This window comes from Manis javanica, chromosome 18 (genome assembly GCF_040802235.1).
Source record: "Manis javanica isolate MJ-LG chromosome 18, MJ_LKY, whole genome shotgun sequence".
Taxonomy (NCBI): Eukaryota; Metazoa; Chordata; class Mammalia; order Pholidota; family Manidae; genus Manis; species Manis javanica.
Window position 1 is genome coordinate 14,978,011 of NC_133173.1, and position 20,098 is coordinate 14,998,108.

The 20,098-nt window shown below is 46.5% G+C and overlaps 1 protein-coding gene across 6 annotated transcripts in view; it reads right to left on the bottom strand.

Moving 5' to 3' along the window:
- The window catches only part of ADAMTS17 (ADAM metallopeptidase with thrombospondin type 1 motif 17), a 313,719-nt gene extending 303,621 nt beyond the window's left edge, over nucleotides 1-10,098 (bottom strand). For 2 of the 6 annotated variants that reach the window (XM_073227012.1, XM_073227014.1), the window contains exons 1-3: nucleotides 9,876-10,095; nucleotides 9,029-9,399; nucleotides 1,483-1,648 (exon numbers count right to left, since the gene is read on the bottom strand). In XM_073227012.1, coding sequence (XP_073083113.1) covers nucleotides 1,483-1,648; nucleotides 9,029-9,399; nucleotides 9,876-9,957 — 619 coding nt within the window. In that variant the 5' untranslated portion in view covers nucleotides 9,958-10,095. Of the gene's footprint in view, nucleotides 1-1,482; nucleotides 1,649-9,028; nucleotides 9,400-9,875 lie in introns of all 6 variants that reach the window. The other 4 variants (XM_037000598.2, XM_037000599.2, XM_037000600.2 and 1 more) reach the window with 4 other exon arrangements.
- Nucleotides 10,099-20,098: the final 10,000 nt, after the last annotated feature.

Sequence of the window (20,098 nt, forward strand, 5' to 3'; positions counted from 1 at the left end):
CGACCAGCAGTCATTTACTCTGAAAGCAGATGAAACAAAAATGATTCACCAAGACTGACCTGAAAAGAACCAGGCAGCTAACATTTAAAATAACACACCAACATCAGCCCAGGCACACAACGATCCACTGGACTTACCAAAACCTCTGCTTCCTCCTAACAGGCCTTTTTGAGTTACTAGTAATTTTATGCTGAGGTTTATCTTCCCAGCTTTTGAAGGGTTTAGAAAGGAGCAGAGCAAAACCCTAAATTAACATTCTCTCTCCAGCTACCACTCAAAGCTCTACTGGGACTGCAGCAATGGCCTTGGTCCAGCAAATCACCTACTGCCTCCCATCGAGTGCAGACTAGACTAAGGAGGGTGACTCCCTGGACAGGAGCAGGTCTGTATTCAGCAGCTGAACCGAGCCTCGAGGCTCTTTTATAAATAACAAAGTTGCTCTAAAGGAGAGTCATATAATCAATTTATTTCCAAGGTCATTGGAACACTAAAGCAAGACACATTATATTTTTATACAATGATAAGTCTTTAAATTACAAAAGCACCACTGGAAAAAAGTTAGCTGTGGGATCCTGTACACTCCAGGTGTAAACGCCACCTGTGAGCAGATTGTCTGTCTTCATCGGGGGACCCATGGAGGCAGACTGCTAGTGACCCAGCACCACAAAATGTTCAACAGCAGACGGATAATCCACAGTTGCTCAAATAGAGGCACAGAATATAAAAACCCTGGGTTCTCACCCCAAGCTGCATATTAGAATGACTTTAAAAACAAATGCACAAGTCACACCCAGACCAATCAGATCAGATATTATTGAAGGATGGGCCAGTGTGTGGCATTTTTTACAGCAGTGGTTCTTACACCTTAGTGTGCACTGGAATTAGAGGAATGGCCTGTGAGGCCACTGGTTACCAGGCACACCCAGAAAGCTTCTAAGTCAGGAGTTCTGGGGTGCGCAGAGAACCAGCAATAGCAGGTTCCCAGGAGATGCTGACGCTGCTGACCCAGGGGCCACATTCTGAGAATCACTGCTTCCCAGCCCCTCCAGGTGACTCTAATTAGTGCAGCCAGGCCTGAGAGACCGTGCATTAGAGGAGCAGGCTCTGCACAGGGGGCCCCAGGAAAGAATTTTCATCCTTGCTTTGCCACCAACCTGGGGTTTGATAACAACCCATCAAGGTTTTTCAGGCTTCAACTTGCTCCTGATCTACAAAACTGAGGCGCCGCATGAATGAGATCCTAGATGCCTTTCTTCTTCAAAGGGCTGCTACACATGAAATGCTGACATTAATACGCATAGAAAGCAAAAGGAAGTGGCCTCAGGGGCCAAAAAAAAAAAAAAACCCCTTCAAAATACAGGGAAAGGTAAGTTCTTGCTCATATGACAGTGCATTTGGGGACACATCAATAGGGGTGGGCCAGCAGACATGCAAAGGTGCCACATGGCGTGTGCTGGCAGCCATGCTGTGTCCCAGCCTCACCTGTTAGAACCTTGCAGCGCTGCCCACGTATCTGGGCCTCGGTGGAAGGGCTGGGTGTCGAGGACCATTTGCGCCTGATAAGATGCTCTCGTTCACTGTGCAGGCCCCGGGAATTGTTGAGGGGCTGGATTAGCACCTGCTCCTGCCCAAGCTGGATGAGGCCAACCTGTCCAGACAGAGGAAAACGGGGCATTGGTTATGCTCACACACACACACACACACACACACCTGAAACCCCAACAGCCCGAGGGCAGCAAGACCACATCTGGGCTTTTTCTCTACAGGTTGCTCCAACTGTCAAAGCCCAAGAATGAGCCTTTGTGTAACTTGACACATCCTCCCCTGCAGTTGTGTTGGGGAGGGGAGCACAAGGTTGGGGGTGCAATAGCACCCATTTTCCAGGCTCCCCTTCAAAGAAGATGTATTACTTTGTTATTTAATAAAAAAGAGACTTTATTTTAAAAATTACTTTTAAAATCATCTCCCACGAGTCCACTTGAGGAGACAAGCCCAAAAGTGTTGGGAACGAATGACAATTACACCCTTAATGGGAAGATGTGTCTTGCCCCTGGGCAGATTTAGAATTAAACAGAGGATGGAGGCAGTCAGACCTGGAGAATTAATAGTTTTTTGGTGAGGGATTTGTACATTTTTTTAAAACTTGTAAAGTTCGAAGAACTGGACTGAGTATCCAGTGGATTAGATTTGTGATTCTAATTTAAAGTGCATCATTGAGACTTGTGATTTTTAAATCTTATGTTTATAAGCAGTCTTAGAACATAGAAAAGAACTTGAGATTTCCCATGTTTGTAAGATTCACTTACTAGGTTTATAAAAATCACTTAAGTACTTGCAACGGGTTTGTGTTTTAATCAGACAACCAAAAAATGGAAATGAAATTGAGTATGTTGGATTCCTAAATGCTATTTTAAAGGTCTGAATGGTGTTAATCACCAAATATGTAAGTTGGACCAAATATTATCCAAAGCTCCCTTAAAAGAGAAGGCAAAAACTTGCTGGATTATAAATAGCACATGATTTGTAAATGGAATGAAAAATTTAAGAACAAAGATTTTTAATTTGTTGCTTCAATAGAATGAATGTTAATTCTAAAACAAATCTATATGATGCAGGGGACTTCTTCCCTCACTTGGCACCAGTGCTGACAACATTAAGTCAATTTGCCCGACACCCCCAGGACACCGTCTTCTAGCTTCCCTTCACACGCGTGCACAGAGCAGGTAAACCTCCCTCAAGGGCCCCACTAGGCCAGGGCTTGAGGAGACCTGCGCTCGCACACTGGCTGTGCAGCCCCTGGTCTCCCCTGTGGGTCCATGCGTGGAACCACTTTTGCCAGCACAGACTCAGGAGATGGGGCAGATCAGTCAGTCTTAGGCCGTCACACACACCCTTTCTTCTCTCCCCCACACTATTTTCTAAAGGCCATAATGTACTATAACAGTGGGACTCCAACTACAGAGTCAAAATCACCTGGAGGGCAGGGGGGTCATAAAGGAACACAACAGAGAGAGCATGTCACCTTAGGGCAGGGATCTCACATCCATCCACCGCCCACAGGCACAGTCTAGCCCCTTGCAGAGGTCTTGCTTTACAACGTCTTGTTTGCAGAGACCCAAATGCTGGGCTTCACCCATTCAGGGGGAAACGGTCACCCTGGTGAGGGTGGATAAATACATTCACAGGCTGGCCTCTATCTGGCAGCCACTTACCCTCAAGGGACCTAGGGACTTCCGCCCTTCAAGCAGGGATAGCACCCAGGAGGGATGGGCTGGCGCAGCCCTCACCCATGGGAGCCAGCACAGGAAAGGACCTCGCCCCACCCTGCCCTCCTTCTGACAGTCCCTCTGCCACTAGGCTCCCTGTCATCACATTGCCAGTGAAAAAATGTACTGTTGAAAGTGCCCCTTGGGTCCCTCCCAACACACACATGCACAATCTCAGCCCAGGGCAGTACTTATCGGCCCTCCTTATCTTCCTCTGACCTTGCTTCTCCCTTCTCTTCTTTACCCATCAAGAACACCCACGTCCCTGGCATTTTGTGCCCCAGCCCACTACCCACTGTGTGACAGAGCATTTGTCACAACCTAATGGTTTGTTCCTTTGAGGCAGGATTGGAATTCATTTTTCCAGTGTCACAAAATAGTTACTCAAGAAAATGTGGATGGACTGGACTGGCCTGGAATGGACTGCAGTGGACGCCCTGCAGCCCCCCACCAGCTCAGTGGTTCTCATACCACTGCACACCAAATGCGTCATCTAGTGAGCTTTCAAAGCTCCTGGAGCCCAGGCCTTACTCAAGGCCAACTGAGTCAGAATCCCTGGGGGTGGAACTCAGGTGCTGGTATTTATTAAAAGCTCACCAGCTTTCCATGTGCAGCCAGGGTCATCCATCCACAGCCAGCTCATGGGCCCCTTTTCTCGGGAAGGACAAGGCCTTGGAGACTTTGCCATCATCACTCCTGCCGCTAGGAACCTGAGGCTGGCCTCCTTCATCCCCAATCCTCCTGAAAGCCCTGCACCCTGCTCTCCCCCTACCCCTCCCCCCACCCATCCCTGCTCTTCCCCTCAGCCACCTGCAGGCTTCAGAGCCGCTTCCTTCCCCTGTCGATCTGGACCACCTGCCAGGACAGGGCCCTCACTGCCTTCCTCTTCCAGGCCTATTGGGAGCCTACCAGTGTGCCCTACACAAGGCAGGTGTGTGATAATGATCTGTTCGTTTAGTCAACAGTGTTGACTGGTGGGCTGATTATAACTGGAAAAGTCTGGGAATGGCCTGTAGGGCAAGAGAAGAAACATGTTCTCAATGACTTAATGTGCCAGGCTCTCACTAAATGATTTCACAGACTTTATCTCATTTCATTCTATCAATAGCCATGCAAGGCTGATGTTATTTACCCTTCATATGTCTGCAGACTGGGAGGTTCAAAGGAGGTGATTGAGCGCAAGATCACAGCCCTGAACAGCCGTGCAGTCTCATTTCCTCAAGAACAAGGACATGGCCGTGCATGTGCGTGCCTGTGTACTATAGCATGCACGGGGGTAGGTTACAGGGACTCTGCATGGTTCCCTCCAACATATTAGCTGCAAAAACACCTCTATGGTCAGGCAGCTGAAGCATTTCAGAGTTCAGGAGATAAGCCCCAAGAATGTAATCAGTCTAAGAAGACATCTTCAGCTCATCATCCCAGCCTGCAATCTTTCTTTAAAATGTTGCCAACTAAACAAAAGTTCAGATGGGGAAAGCTACTTAACATACCTTAGGTAGGCAGCTAGGTCGGGTTCCGTACCCCAAGGCGATGGTGTAGAAAGTCACTGTGAAGCCACGTGAACCTCCCTTTAAAGTCTGATCCATGTTCTCCCCTTTAATTCCTCTATGCCTCCAAACTTCACACTGCTTCTTTCCTTCTTATTTTCACTTTCCATAATATCCATGCAGTTGTTTCTTTTTATAAACCTTTAAAAATGTGCTATCCATTTCCCAAATATACTTCTACTATACATAATAATTTCTTCAAGTTCTTCACTGATATTAATTGATGAGCCACTTAGGAGTACGTGCCTTCCCCCACACCTGTATCAATACAATGATGTAGAATAATGCAGTTTGGCCTGCTAGCTCCCTTCCGGATGATCTCCACGCCATATTTTTGCCAAAACAAATTCCTGCTCAGCTGTATGTGATCAAGTGATGCTGCATTAGAATGCTAGGCAATTTTATAATCAGTCAATCAAAAGAGAGGTGGATGATTCTAAAGGGAGAGGCAGCAACCTCCCAAACCTGCCCCACCATCGTAGGAATTACATAAATGCAGGCCGCCCTGGAGAACAGTCCTCCAACTCCTCTAGCTGCCTGCTGACTGGCTGACCGAGGACCCCCCCCTACTGCTACCTGGACCACACTTCTTCCTCTGCAGAACAGAGATGGAAAAGCTCTTTTCCATCTTGGAAAAGCTCCCAAGTAGGCCGGGAGGAAGAGCTTTCAGAACTATGTGTAAGAAGCACCATGAATGCTGAGCTACCAAAATGGCCACCTGCACTGCACCTGGGCTGACCAGCCACAGCCAGGGTGGGCTGGGGCAGCAGGTCGACCCCACTGACCAATCTGGATGAGGCAGACTCCAAACAGGGTCCCTTACAGTATGACTGGGGCTCCAGAGAAGGCATGCCAGAAGCATTCCTCACCTGCTCTCTCTCCCTCTGGGGATGCCTGGAAAATGGGCACAGTTTTTAATATTCCACAGCCCAGAGCCCCTGTCTGGACCCAACATTTCCCCCATAGTGTATCCCTGGCAGGGCACAGCCTCAACCAAGAAGAGGTGAACAAGTTCTGACAGGTGGGCTCCCCTGAGCCTAGTATCCATTACAGAAGAACAGCCGCAGCTCAGACCAGACCTGCTGGCAGGGGCCTCTGCTTTCTGTCAACTTCTCCTCGTGTGGGGATGGCCAACAGCCCCTTCATCCTCTCATTTCAGACAAGCAGCACAGAGCATCCTTTCAGAGACTGACAATCATTCCATCCCCTGAAGTTCCATCTCTGCTGCCCACCCTGTTGAAATCTAACCCGGTACCAATTCTGCTGGTCTTCCATGAGCTGGTCCTATTCATAGGAGGCAAGTGACCCAAACTTACATAAATTCTCTGGTTATGGAAATACCTTCCTCGCATGCCCAAAGTTCATTGCTTTGAAATGGTATAGTTATAGAAACTCTTCCAAAAACCTATGTTATATCTAAGGACTCTCTGAAATGTAAATAAAATGAAGCAGCATAAACAGAAAACAATTAATACTTGAGCTGTCATCTTTGAAGATCTAAAAAATGCAGCTTGCACAGCTTTTCAAGATAAGACCCAGAGAGGGGAATGCCACAGGCCCACTGTCAAAAGCGTGGGAACATGATGGGGCATGAGATTCACTCCTCATGCTCTGTAAATATATAAGTAGTGACCTATTATAACCATGAAGATACCGAACATCTCTGGAGACAGCACAGATTCCATGCAACCTGCATACCCCTTTCTCCGCACTCCACTCTCTCTGCGAAGCCATGTTGGGTATATTTGATGCAGCAGGATTTAATTGATACTCATCACTGGCATACAGTTTTATTGAACACATCCACATCGTTTACGTACGGTCTAAGGCAGCTTTTGCACTAAAAGGGCAGCACAGTAGTTGTGACTGAGGCCCATGAAGCCTAAAATATTTAGCCCTTTACAAAAAAGCTTGCCAACCCCTGCAAGATACAAGGAGGCTTTGGAGTGCCCCCATTTGTGGACATCAAAATTCTTGTACTTAATATCACTCTTTTCCCACACCTTGTGGTTGAGCCTGTCCTAACAAATGTACAACATATTTCCACTTCAGTGTTTCCAACACAGTCAAGAGTGACTAGCATCTGTGTCGAGTACATTTGTGAAATCAAAGTAAGGTGGAGTGCAACGACGACCCTACAGCCAAGAGGTCCACTCCAGGGCACCACGCTGTCTCTTCCGTTGGGCCCTTCCTCTACAGAATGAACTTAGGGAGAAGTGTCCAATATGCGACTCACACAAATGGGGGAAACAAGGGAGACTAAACAACACAATTGTCTGCACAAGCAGGAATTTAAAATCTGAAGTCTTAGAGGTCGACCCGCAGCTGGCACATGCTGAACTCAAGCCTCTTGGCCAGGTTCCTTTATCTAAAGCACAGCGCCCCCGCATGGTGCTGAAGGAAAGGTCAGTCTTCTGAAAACCCCAGAGGACTGAAGTGAACCCTCTCTGAGCTTAGATACCATCTGTGAGAGGGCCCAGCACTCACTCGGGGAGGATTTTAAATCAGTGTTATCCAGATTTTCACTCTCAGCTCCTTCACAGATAGCTTCTTGCTGGAAACTTTACACCAACAAGTATAAACTCTGACCTCTACAGAAACTCACTAAACCGCAGCAAATGGGATTCAGATGTTTCCATGTACAGTACAGTGATGTGACCTAGACTTTAAACACTCTGGCAAAAACAGGAAAAATGATGTGGGCCTTCCAGTCCCTCCCAGAACATGATACAGCCTTGACCCGAGTCCTACAGTGATCTGAGCCATTCTCACTCCTACTTAAGTCTCCTCACCCATAGCCCACATTCTCTGCCCCTGTTCCATAGCAGCTCCTACCAGGCTCCCTCCAAGGTCCATTTTCCTTGTTTAACCAAAGCAGCCAGTTTCTCTCAGCGTCTCCCATTCTGATCAGGGCTCAGAAATGTTCTCAAAGGGGAACTTGATGAAGGCCAATCTTAGGGAATTACCCCCAGAGTTTCCCTACACTCCTGGGAAGAAAGCAGGAGCCTCACATGAAATCTTGGAGCCCCAGGCTTTCTAGCTTTGCTGCGGGTCCTTGGTGAGTTATCACACACTATCGTGGCTAAGGGCTAGAGAATTCTAGATGTTGGAGTAAGATAAGATGGAGGTGGAGGAAAGCAGTTTCTTGTGCCAGGGAAGGACAGACATAAAAGAATATTAAAAACTGCTTCTTCAGAGGCCAGTCATGACAGAAGACAGAGAAATAATTTGTGTGTTTCATGCTCTGAGCAGATACCAGGCTTTGCTGGGGGCAGCCCATCTGCCAGCCATGCTCCCAGTGGGCATGATGGAGGAGCTGAGAAGCATCTGGTTGGGTACCAGTCAGTGGAGTGATCAAGTGTGAGCTCAGGTGGGACAAAGGTGCACAAGAATGTGCCCTGCCCCTCAGAGCACTGTCACGGGAGCCTCCGTGCAGCAGGGCAGGGTCCCGGGAAGTGGGGGAGCTACTGCCACAGCAAGGGAGCTTTTAGGGACAGGAAAAGAAAGGGTCTTATCACCAATGAAAGCACCCCTCACGCCTGACTGAGGGCGGGTGTCAGACAAATGCCTGTTGGTGGTGCATGGGAACAGGGTATGAAAGAACACCCTCACTTTCCTGGTTCTCACAGTTCAACTCTGAGTAGGTAGTGGCCTCTCAGGGGACCCCTCCAAACCTCCTTTTCCAGTAGAAAATAAGAAAGACTCAAAAAGACAGAAAGGAAGTGAATGCTCACCATCCTATCCCCACATCCAAGAACAGATGAGATGTACACACACAGGTGTTCCCCATGACACATGTATCACACACCTGTACAGATACAAATGGTGGGCTCTCTACACTTGGGTTGAAGTGTGTATCTCAGTCTAGAGACCTAGTTGCTAGTCCTCTGCTCTTCTGGGTGGCCTGTGGTGTATCCCCCCCCAACCACCCCAGGAACTGTGCACCCCAGGAACCTCGGAGGCTCAGTACAGAGGGTGGAAGGCACTGGATAATCTGATGCTTCCCCTCAGCCCCTTTGCTCATAGACGCTCTGAAATGTCACAGCGTGAGGACGGTCCCCTCCTCCGGCCAGTGGCAGAGCACCCTTGGAGGTGGCACATTCTGCCAAGGGGGGGCCCAAACCCCAACCCCCAACCCAGCCCTCCCCTGGGACCATCCCAGGAGCCAGGATGGAAGGACAGGCAGTCCCGGGGTGGGGACGCAAGCAGTACCAGGCCGCCGCCGGCGCCGCAGGCACTGAGTGAGACGAGGGAGCCGGGGTGGCCCAGCACGCGGCCGGAGTAGAAGCACAGCTCCGCGGGGCGTCCGCGGCGCCCGGCCGCGTCTGCCTCCTCCACCTCGAAGCCGCGGGACAGGAAGCGCAGGTCGGGGCGCAGCTGCAGGTACAGGTCGCGCCCGAAGGCCGGCAGGTGCAGCAGCAGAGCGCGCTCGCTGGGCCTGGCGCGCGAGGCTGCGGGGGTCACGCGGGGACGCCGGCGCCTTCGGGACCTGGGCGCCCCGGGCAGTGGCGGCAGGTGCACGTCGTCCGGGAGCACCCGCCGCGGGAGCACCACCTCCACGTCGGCCGCCGCGTCACCGACAGCTGCGGGGAGAGGAGAGACGCGTCAGCGCGGCGGGGCCCGCCCGGCCGCCCGCCATCCCGCCGGCCGCCAGCCGCCAGCCGTGCATCGAGTCCAGCGCCGGGCACGCCGCGCCAGCGCTAGGAAACGCGGCCCCGAGCGGCGCTCTCCTCCCTTCTCTTGCCCTGCAGCCCCACGCCGGCCAGGGCCTCGCCGGGCCCCGCGTCACCCGGGGAGGGTCTCCGGCGCGGCCACCCGAGCTCCTCCAGGGACGGCGCCGCGGCATCGGCGACCGGAGAGCCAGTGGGCAGCTCGGCCGCCCGGGAGCCGCCCGGAGGCCGGTCCTCCAGCCGCGGCCCTCGGCCCCGGGGGCTGTCAGCAGTCCGCCACCGGACCCGGCCGCTCAGGCAGGCGGGCGCCGCCAGGATGTCTCGGGAGGGCAGAAGGAAGGTGGCGGCGAGAGGCACGGGCTAAGCAGGAGAGGGAGAGGGAGCGTTACCTGTGCCCGGGTCCGGTCCCCAAACCAGCAGCAGCAGCAGCAAGGGCAGGACGAGAGGAGGCAGCAGGGCGCCGTCACACATGGTACTTGGGAGGAGCAGCCCCCCAGACAGCCGCGGAAGAGCACGAGCGCGCGAGGCGGCGGCGCCAGCCGGAGTGAAACCCTCCAGCCTTCGGAAAAAGTAATTAGCGCTGCGGACAAACCCAACGTGGTAAATCCCAAGCCCCGCCTTCTCGTCGGAAAGCTGAAGGTGACTGGACTCTCCCTTTCCCCTGCCCCGCCTCCCCCTCCCTTATTGGCTAGGACAGGTCTCAACCAGGGTGCGTAGTTAGGTTGTAAGCACTTTCTTACACGTGGTTTCTGAGCAGTGGCGGGTCTGGGACACCAGGTGGCGCGAAGGAGCCGCCTGGATCCGTGCGATTTAGGAGGACCCAGGAGGGCACCTGACTGGTCTTCACGGTGTGTCCGCATTCTAGAAATCCTCTCTGACTCTGCTATCCAGCTTCCCAAGAAGACAAGACAGAAATGGTCCTGACTAGCAGGTTTCATCCATAAAAGCACATATTCTCTGTGCATCCAATGTAAAACCCGCTTTGCTTGAGGCTGGGCACTTTGATGCATACCTGAATTTGCACCTGATGGCTGCATCCAGTTGTAGCCCTTTTTATCCAAACTCTTCACTCCTCCTATCGCCTTTATCCTCACAGAAGCCAGTGGAACACGCGAGATTACACCCTTACAGACTGAAAAACTGAGGGAGAGAGAGATTCAGGACTTTGCTAAATTATCCAACTAGTTTCTCAGAGCAAGAGCTAGAAATTTGTGGTCCTGACTTCTGGCCCAGTGCTGCTTGCTAGGAACAGCATAAGCCCTCCGAGGCAGGCAGGAAGTACTACTAACCAGGTTTTATGGGGTTAGGAAACTAGGCACGAAGTGGCAAAGCCTGGACTTGAACCCAGTCTTCCAGCAACAGAATGGGTTCATACCTTTCCACCATAATATAACTGAAGTCTGTGGGAAAGGTGATTCCATTCCTTCAGCTTCCTGAGGAACATCTTGTAGAAAACATAGCAAAATTAACTGAACTGTAACCCCTTCCTTCCTTGTCCTGCCTGTTTCTCTTTTCTCAAAGCAGAAAGGCTACTCACACCAGACTGCTTGGAGCCTCTCAGAGTCTAAAATTCATTACAGGATTGTATGTCATCAGAGGGAATCTAGGGGTGAGCATTCTCCAGACTCCATAATATTTAATTGACCCTGGGAGTGGACTGTGTCCCTGATTCTCAGTATAGCCTACCACTCTCACCACTGCAGACTTGCTGCTCTGTGTGGCCCCAAGTGTGGTTGGTGGAGTTGTTTTCTGCTCTGTTGATCCCTGCCCTCCCAAGGAGCTGGCCACTGCTAGGCACCTAGTAGTCCAGCCACTGCTCCAGGGCCTGCCACTCACTACTAGGCCCCTGCAGTTTCTGGAACCCCCTGCACACATCCTGCTCATGGACAATCTTGGCGTTTTCCTCCTCCCTCTTGACAAGCAGCCTCAACCAACTGTAGACTCCGAAATCATGGTAAGCTTTTTGGTGCAGCTTTATTGGCAAAAGAGCCATCTCAAAGACGTGCCAGGGAGTAGCGGTCACACAGTCTCAGAGGAAAAATTACTTCTGTTGCTGGAGTCAACCTGAAGTAGTCATTGTCAACCTATCAGATGATGCTCAAGTGCATCAGTCCACTGGGACATGCAAACTAGAGCAACAGCAAGACACACTTCATACCCCAAACTGTCCAAGACTATAAATCACCTTGGAAATAATCAAGAAATGGAGAATATACTCTTTTGCCCACTGGTGGGAGTATAAATTGGTACAGCCAACTTGAATAACAAGGGGGCAAACTGTAGTAAAACTTAAAATGTACATATCCTACAACTCTACAATTCCCCTTCTATTTAATCACCACAGAGAAACACTGGCACATGTACAAGAATGTTCACAGCACATAAGAAAGAACAAAAAAGTTGCAAAAACCTGAACATTTATTATTAAACAAATGGCTAATAGAATACATCAGGCATCAATTAAAAGAAATGCAACAATCTCATATTTATAACATGGAGAGACCTCCCAGGCATGTTGTCAAATTAAAAAGAAAATCAAGTTGTGAAATACTGCATATAGAATGATAATACTTATGTAAATGTACAATGTTAAATCATTTGTATGGTAAAATAATAAAGAAAAGTCTGAAAGGGTACACACCAAACCTTTGGAGGTTAGTGCTCTTTTTACATTAAATTGCATGAAAGGATGTCACACCAGGGTCCAGTCCGGATAACTAATACCACTCTAGGCATTTAAAACAGAGGGAATTTAACACAGAGAATTGATTACAAAAGCTGGAAAGGGCTCAAAGAGTAAGTTCAGTGATGACATGCTGCCCCTGCCCCTAGGATGCATTCTACCTCAGGAGCTTATGCCTGTTGCTGTACTGTTAAAGACACTGTTACAGTTATTTCTGGATCTACCAGCGGTGTGACCTTCACCAAGGTCCTATGCCCATTGCCACACCAGCAACTTCTAACATCTACTGCCCTGGACCCTTATTTCTGTGCCTTGCCATCTGACCTCCTGCCAGGGCCTGTTTGGGGCAGGACATAAGAGGAAGTCTAGGAAAATGGAAGGGAGTCAGAGCATATAGGTTGTAGATTTATGCCTCAACAATGAAAAGCAGACATAGAAATGGGCAGTAGGGCTGAGCGACAGACCCTCTAAAGGTCTTCATCTGGCCTAGATGAGGCTGAATTCCCTTTGCCCTTCGTTGTTGTGTTTTATTGATCAGCATTAAGAGTTCATGCCTCCTTTCCAAACTGATCTATTGATTCAATGCAATCTTATCAAAATTTCATTGGTGCTTTTCACAGAAATAGGAAAACCTAAAATTTGTATGGAACTTCAAAAGACCTCAAAGATCCAAAGCAATCTTGAGAAAGAAAAGCAAAGCTGGAGGCATCACAATTCCTGGTTTCAAACTAGATTATAAAGCTATAGGAATCAGAACAGTATGGTACTGGCATAAAAACAGACACATAGACTGGAACAGAATCAAGAACCCAGAAATAAGCCCATGCATAAACACAGCTAATATTTGACAAGGGAGCCAAGAATATTCAAGGGGAAAGGACAGTCTCTTCAATAAATCCTGGTGGGAAAATGGGGTATTCACATACAAAAGAATGAAATTGGACTCTTATCTCACACCATTCAAAAATCAACTTGGAATGGATTAAGTATTTAAATGTAACACTTGAAACCATGAAACTCACAGAAAAAAACATAGGGAAAAATCTCCTTGACTTGGTCTTGACAGTGGTTATGGGGGTGACACCAAAAGCACAAGCAACAAAGTGAAAATCAGCATGTGGGAGTCTGTCAAATCTAAAAGCTCTGCACAGCAAAAGAAACAATCAGTGAAATTGAAAGGCAATCCCCACAATGGGAGAAAATAGTTGCAAACCCTACATCTGAGAAGGGGTTAATATCCAAAATACATAGAGAACCCAGCCACTCAATCGGAAAAAAAAAATGATTATCCAATTTTAAAATGGGCAAAGGAACTGAACATTTTTCCAAAGATGTACAAATGGCCAACAGGGACAAGAAAAGATGCTCACCATCACTAATCATTAGAGAAATGCAACTCAAAACCACAGTGAGATATCACCTCATACCTGTTCGAATGGCTGTTAGCAAAAAGACAAGAGATCACAAGTGTTGGCGAGGATGCTGTAACTCCCGGGAGAGGAAATCCTGGGGCAAAATACCTCTAAAACCCAAATCAGTCAAAGGGAGAAATAAAGTTTAAAACCCATTTATTGCTTACAAACTGCAGTCCAGGGCTGTTTCTCTCTCTTGCTCCAGCAGAAGCCAACCCGTCCTCCCCTTAACCTCTCAGGTTCAGATAAACCCTCGGTTGCCCAGGTAATTACCCACTGATATGGAGATGAATCTCTCTTCACCCCCAGGAAAGCCTATTGATAGGCAGATGCACTAAAGCTATACTTCTCTCCAACCCTGAGGATGCACTAAACCCAAGTGAGATATCCTGGAAATATTACAATTTTATGCACAATGTGGAGAAAAGGGAAACCTTGTACACTGTTGGAGGGAATGTAAACTGACACAGCCACTTTGGAAAGCAATGGGGATTCCTCAAAAATTTAAAAATAGGACTACCATATGATGCACAATCCTACTTATGTGTATATAAGGAAGACATTACACTAACTGAAATAACTCAGTCATAAAAAGACAAAGAATTATGATTCCACTTGCACAAAGTACCTAGAGTAGTCAGATTCACAGGTGCAGAAGGTAGAATGGTCATTACTAGGGACTGGGAGCAGAATTAGTATTTAATGGGTACAAAGTGTCGGTTTGAGAACATGACAAAGCTCTGAAGACGGATGCTGTAATGGCTGCGCAGCAATGTGAATGTACTTAATGCTGTCGAACTGTATGCTTAAAATGGTTAAAATGGTAAATGTTACTTATGTTTTCCCACAATTAAAAAAAATAAGTGATTACCATTTTCTATGATCTCATTTCATCCTAGCACACACATACAAATTGCCCTGCCTCAATTTTGTGGAAGGGCGGGGCTTAACCCCATTTCACAGATAGAGAAATGAGGGCTCAGGGTGGGAGGGTGGGGATTAAAAGCAAGACAAAAAAGCAGTCAGAAGCCCTATTTGGTGGTCTGAAGCTGAAGTAAGGGAAGCTGCCTTCCTTGTGTGCAGGTCAAAACTATGTGTTGCGCCCACAGTTGACAAACCTCCTCAACTTTTCAGCTTGTCCACTTGCTGTCTGTGAACGGTTCGATTCCAGTGGGCAGTGAGCCTGTTGTCTGGAACGGCCACCCAGCTGGTTGGTTTTATTACCTCCCTATGCCTCTCCTGGATGCTTCACGCCCAACAGTCGCATTTGGCTGCTGGGGGCCATCACATTCCTAGTGTTGTTAGTGGAAGCAGGACAGCCCCAAAGCAGCACAGGCTCTGCCAAGAGCCACATGTTCAAAGCCCACACTCAGAAATGGAGGGCTGAGGACACAAGCTTAGGCCAAAATGACCGGCCCTCTTCAGTGCCCCCACCCAGGGCTTTCTTGAGCTGGTAACTGGTGTCTCCAGGAGCCAAGACTCATGTGTAAACTTGGTCCGTGTGTAGGTGGAAGAAGGCCCCAGGCCCTAAGGACTGGTAGGCATTGGGGAGGTGGGGTGGAGAGAGGGTAAGTCCACAGGACAGCCTGGTCTTCCTAAGGCGACCAACCCTCCTTCCAGTAGATGCGGCATCCTCTCCAGCAGGGGGCGTCCAGCATCAGTCCCGCATTCCTAAATCGGAATCGGCGGGAAATGCAGGCTCCGGCTCCTTTCCTCCTCCAAAGGCTTGTTTTTTCTGATTCATATTTCATCCTTTCCCTCTTGAGCTTGGATCCCTGATGAAAATGCAGCTACTTGAGGAGCATTTTAACCCCCCAAGGGACTCTTGCTAACCCTTCCCGGTGTTTTCTGCATGCTTCTCCTTGGTTCCAGAGTGCTGGCAGCGTCTGGTGCACAAATGGGTGCCCAGCTGCATGAGGCCATTCCCGCCTGACTCTGGGAATGGCCCCTGTCTAGAAATTCCTGCTGCCCTCCATTCCTGCTCAACCAATCAGGCCCTTGTTGTGATACTAAAGAACAAGTCCAGTACTACTCTTTCGAACTTTGAATTCTTCAATCTACTATTGCTGGTTCAATCAGCATTGCTAGTAAGATATCCCTTGTCCTACCCATTAGCAGCATCTTGGCTATCCCCAGCTCCATGCTGTGACCCTGAGGTCTCAGCCAAACTTAGAGCTGAGTATCTGTGGCCTTCAAGTGTCCCCACTGTTGAAGAGACAACTCCATCTTCATGTCCTTCTGCAGGGTGCCAGAGGCCCCCTCTGACCAGAAGCGCTTGCAGCCCCCAAGTCAGAATTATCAGCAGGATGAGTACTTTAGTGCTGGACATGAATACAGAGCTTCACCTCAACTAATTCTTCTCCCCTGAGAACAAATGAGAAATGCAATATATTTTTCATTGTTCTGCAACACACCTTTCCCTTCTTTAATGTCTCCTCCCAAGGACAGCAGCTTGTCTGATATACTAGGCTAAAATGTAATGCAAGTCAAGGCTGAAAAAACAGAATAGACCCAAATTACATTTGATTTTAATAAATGCAAATGGTGATGGCTCAGATTGGTGTGGTAATTATAGTGTGTTCAGTATATGGTATTGGATGGCTCTCTTAAACTTAGACAAAGCCTAAGTTAGATTCTGTGATGATTTTAAAATATACCTTCTAGTTATGACCCTCTTCCCTTCAACATATAGGAATAGTTTCCACAGGGATTCCACAGTAATAGGGATTCCACAGGACAGCCTGGTCTTAGACAAAGAATTTCCCTACTTAGACGAAGAATTTCTAATTCCCTACATAGAAAGTTTGCTAGACTCACTGACTTGCTCCTAATGAATAAAATGTACTGGGAGTGATGCTTTGTGATTTCCGGAGCTAGGTCATAAAAAGAACACACCTTTTGACAGTTTTTTTCTCCCTCTCTCTCTACCTATCTTTCTCTATCTCAGATCAGTTACTTGGTAGAAACCAGTGGTCACGATACAAGGACACTTAAGCAAACCTATGGAAAAGCCCATGAAAAGGAAACCAGTTCACCACAGACATCTAGCTATGTGAGTGACCCACTTTAGAAGATCTTCCAGCCTCAGTCAAGCCTTCAGATGATTTCAGCCCCCAGCCTTGGAGTCTTTCCCAAACATTGTGAACACAGACCCACAAAAATAAAAAATAAACAAATAAATTATAATTAGTTTTTAAGCCACTAATTTTGGAGTTGGGGTAAGTTGTTTTATAGCAAAAGGCAACTAATACAGATTTTCAGAACACATACTTAAATTAATTGCAAGATAGATTAAAGATTTATATGAAAACATGCATGTGATGACAGCATGAAGGAGGTGGCCATTAGGAGTTCAGGCTGCCTAGAAGCAACCTGCAGAGTGAACAGGGTGACTACATTCATGACAGCAAGCAGACAGCTGGCCGGTCCCTGGGCATGGCCCCTCTGCCAAGCTTTGGCCCAGGTCCAGGAATGAGACTGACTGGCTTGCATGGGAAGTAGGGAAGACAGATGCTTAAAAAAACTGGGAGTCCCACTATCCAGAAGGTAAGCAGAAACACTAAAAAAAAAAAAAAAAACGGGAAATATAATCATAATAAATCCCTGCTTAGCTCTGCAGAGAGCAACTTTCACATAGTCATCATAGTGAAAACACTGGGAGATGATTTTCAACTGTTTGAATCAACCAGAAAGAAATGCCAGAATAAATCATTCTGGCTGCAGAACCAACTACAGAAGTTATCACCCTTGATCATAGAAAAATAAAAGAATAGATAACAAAGGAGGAGAGATGGAAGGCAAAAGAAAAGATGAAGAGAAGTGTTCAGGGCAAGTATCCTCATCCTCAAAAGCAGATGGTAGAAAGATATCCTATGGCTGCCTAAAAATGAAAAATAAAAGCATACATATATTTTTTGAATTTACAAAGATACTCATTAAAAGAAGTAAAAAAAAATCCCTTATATTGGACAGGAATGGGATAAAAGTGAGGTAAATCCCTATTCATCTTATCAGTAAGCCAATTGATAGGTCTAATCTTGATATGTAAAAAATATTGGTTTGAGAATAGTTTTCTTTAATGACATGAAAGAGGCCATCAGAACTAAAAACAAAAATAATTAAAACAGAAAATAGTTAAAAACAGAAAAAGGGAATGAGTCTGAGGTTAGAGAGAGTTGGGGCAGGTATCATTGTTTCATACTTCAAGAACTTCTTTATCATTTGCTTTCTTTAACTATGGAAGGTGGTATTTTGGGAAAAAAAATTAAATCTTTTTAAAAATTCTGATGTGTTTGTACTTTTAACATACTTAAACATATTGCCTCTGTTTTTTCAAAGGGTGCGTTGTATAATGTGGTATGCTCAAAGAAACTACTTTATGAGTAGTTTAAAAATCAGGGGAGGGGAAAGGGTTATAAATCCTTAAAATAATCCAGTGAGGGAGAAATTATTATCTCTATATCAGATGGGCAAAGTGATCTGAGAAATGGTAATGACTTGCCCAAGACAACTTAATAAGATATTTTAAGAGTTATACATTCTAAAAATGTTGACCTTTTCTCACAAATGGCCCAGGATGTAAAGGGTCCCACCTTATGGATGAATATGCAGTGACAGCAAAAATTAGTAATTTTTTCCTGGATCCCGAGGATGTAGTGGATGAACCTGGCTCCTCCTTCCTCCGTCCTGCTTTGTCACTTTGTGGGAAGTGGTGACCATCAACACAGCATCTGAAAGCAGGAACTAAGAAGAGGCGGGGAAGGAGCAAAGGCCTTACCATATTTTTTGGTAAACAACACTATTCTTTATTCTACAGATGTGAGCATTACTATTAACCACATTCTACAGATGGGCCACAGTGCCAGAAAGAAATAAGCCTCATGATGGAGCTGGGATTTGACTCATTGTTGGGGCACCAGTCTTGCCCTCATTACAGCCGGGAGCCGGGTAGGGGGCGATTAGATAATAAAAAGGAGGTTCAACTGCCTGGGAATGGGTCACATGGACATGTAGTAAATCTGTCCCTGTTTGTATGGCCTAGGCAAGGGTTTTCTCTTCTTAGACTCTCAGTTTTTTCTTCTATAAAAAGGGGAGGTAGAGGGAGGTTATCTCACTTTTGAGCTTGAACTTGATTTTAGCCTAGCAAAGTCAGACAATCTCTGGGAATGGAAACAAATGTATAGAAAAGTCCTGATACATTATAGGCACCGGGTCATATTTATTGAATAAATGAATAACTAAAGAAAATAGTTTAATAAAATCAGGGATTTCTGAAGACTCTAAAACTTGTTACATAGTCAAAGAGCATCAAAACCTCCTCACTCTCTGCATTCATTTATTGTCATTCTTCCCTGGAGGCATTTCAGTTCACCAGGTTCATGTAGATTTGATTTTAAAAACACCAAAGAGCCAGATGTCAACGTTTCTCCTGCTAGCTGCAAAGGAAAGAGATAAGGAAGGCCTCTGTTGTTTGAATAACACTGGAATTTCTCACAATTCCCGGCTGGTCATCACATCTCAGGAGTGTGTATTTCAGCACCCCACACCTAAGGCACTGTCTGAACACAGCAGGCACTTCAATAAGTATTTGCCAAATCATCAGAAGTTCAAGGGTTTTTCTCCTTTCTTACATATGTCACCCAGAAATATCTTCCAATATTAACTAAACTTTGAGATACAAAGCTCGGCAGAAAAATTATAATCATCAGATTGTATCTCTCAAAAATCTTCACATGGCTTGTATCAAAAATCTACTGAGTTCAAGTAAGCACAAGTGGGGTGTTTGCTACATGTTTTTATTTAACATTCTAAAACCAATCACTGCAACTCACAATAAACCTAAACTCACACTGCAACTAAAAAGGAACAATGGTATCATCATTTCAGTAGACATAGAAATTGCCTTTGACAAACTTCAACATCCATTTCCGATATTTCCAAAAAAAAGAAAGAGTCTCTCAGCAAACTAGCAATGATAAAGCATCTTCCTCAACCTTTTATAGAGAAAAGACATGTATAAAAAGCCTGCCGATAACATCATACTTAATGGTGAAAGACAAATGCTTTCTCCCAAGATCAGGAAAAAGAAAAGGATGTCTCACTATTTCTTTTCAACATTGTACTAGAAGTTCAAGATGGTGCAATCAGGTAAGAAAAATAAATAAAAAGACTCCACTGGGAAAGAAGAAGTTACTTTAGTTCATAGACAATATAATCATTTCTATAAAAAAATCCTGTAAAATCTATTTAAAAAGTTATTAGAACTAATAAGTAAATTCAGCAAAGATGCAGGATATAAGATCAATAAAAAAATTTCGATTGCATTTCTATCCACTAGCAATGATCAGAAATTAAAAGTACCATTTATAGCACAAAACATATTAGCTACCTAGGGATAAGTCTGAAAGACGATACCAAAGATCTGTATGCTGAAACTACAAAGCATCTACAAACTACAGAGCAAAATTTAAGAAGACTTAAATAATTGGGAAAATGTACCATATTTATAAGACTCAAT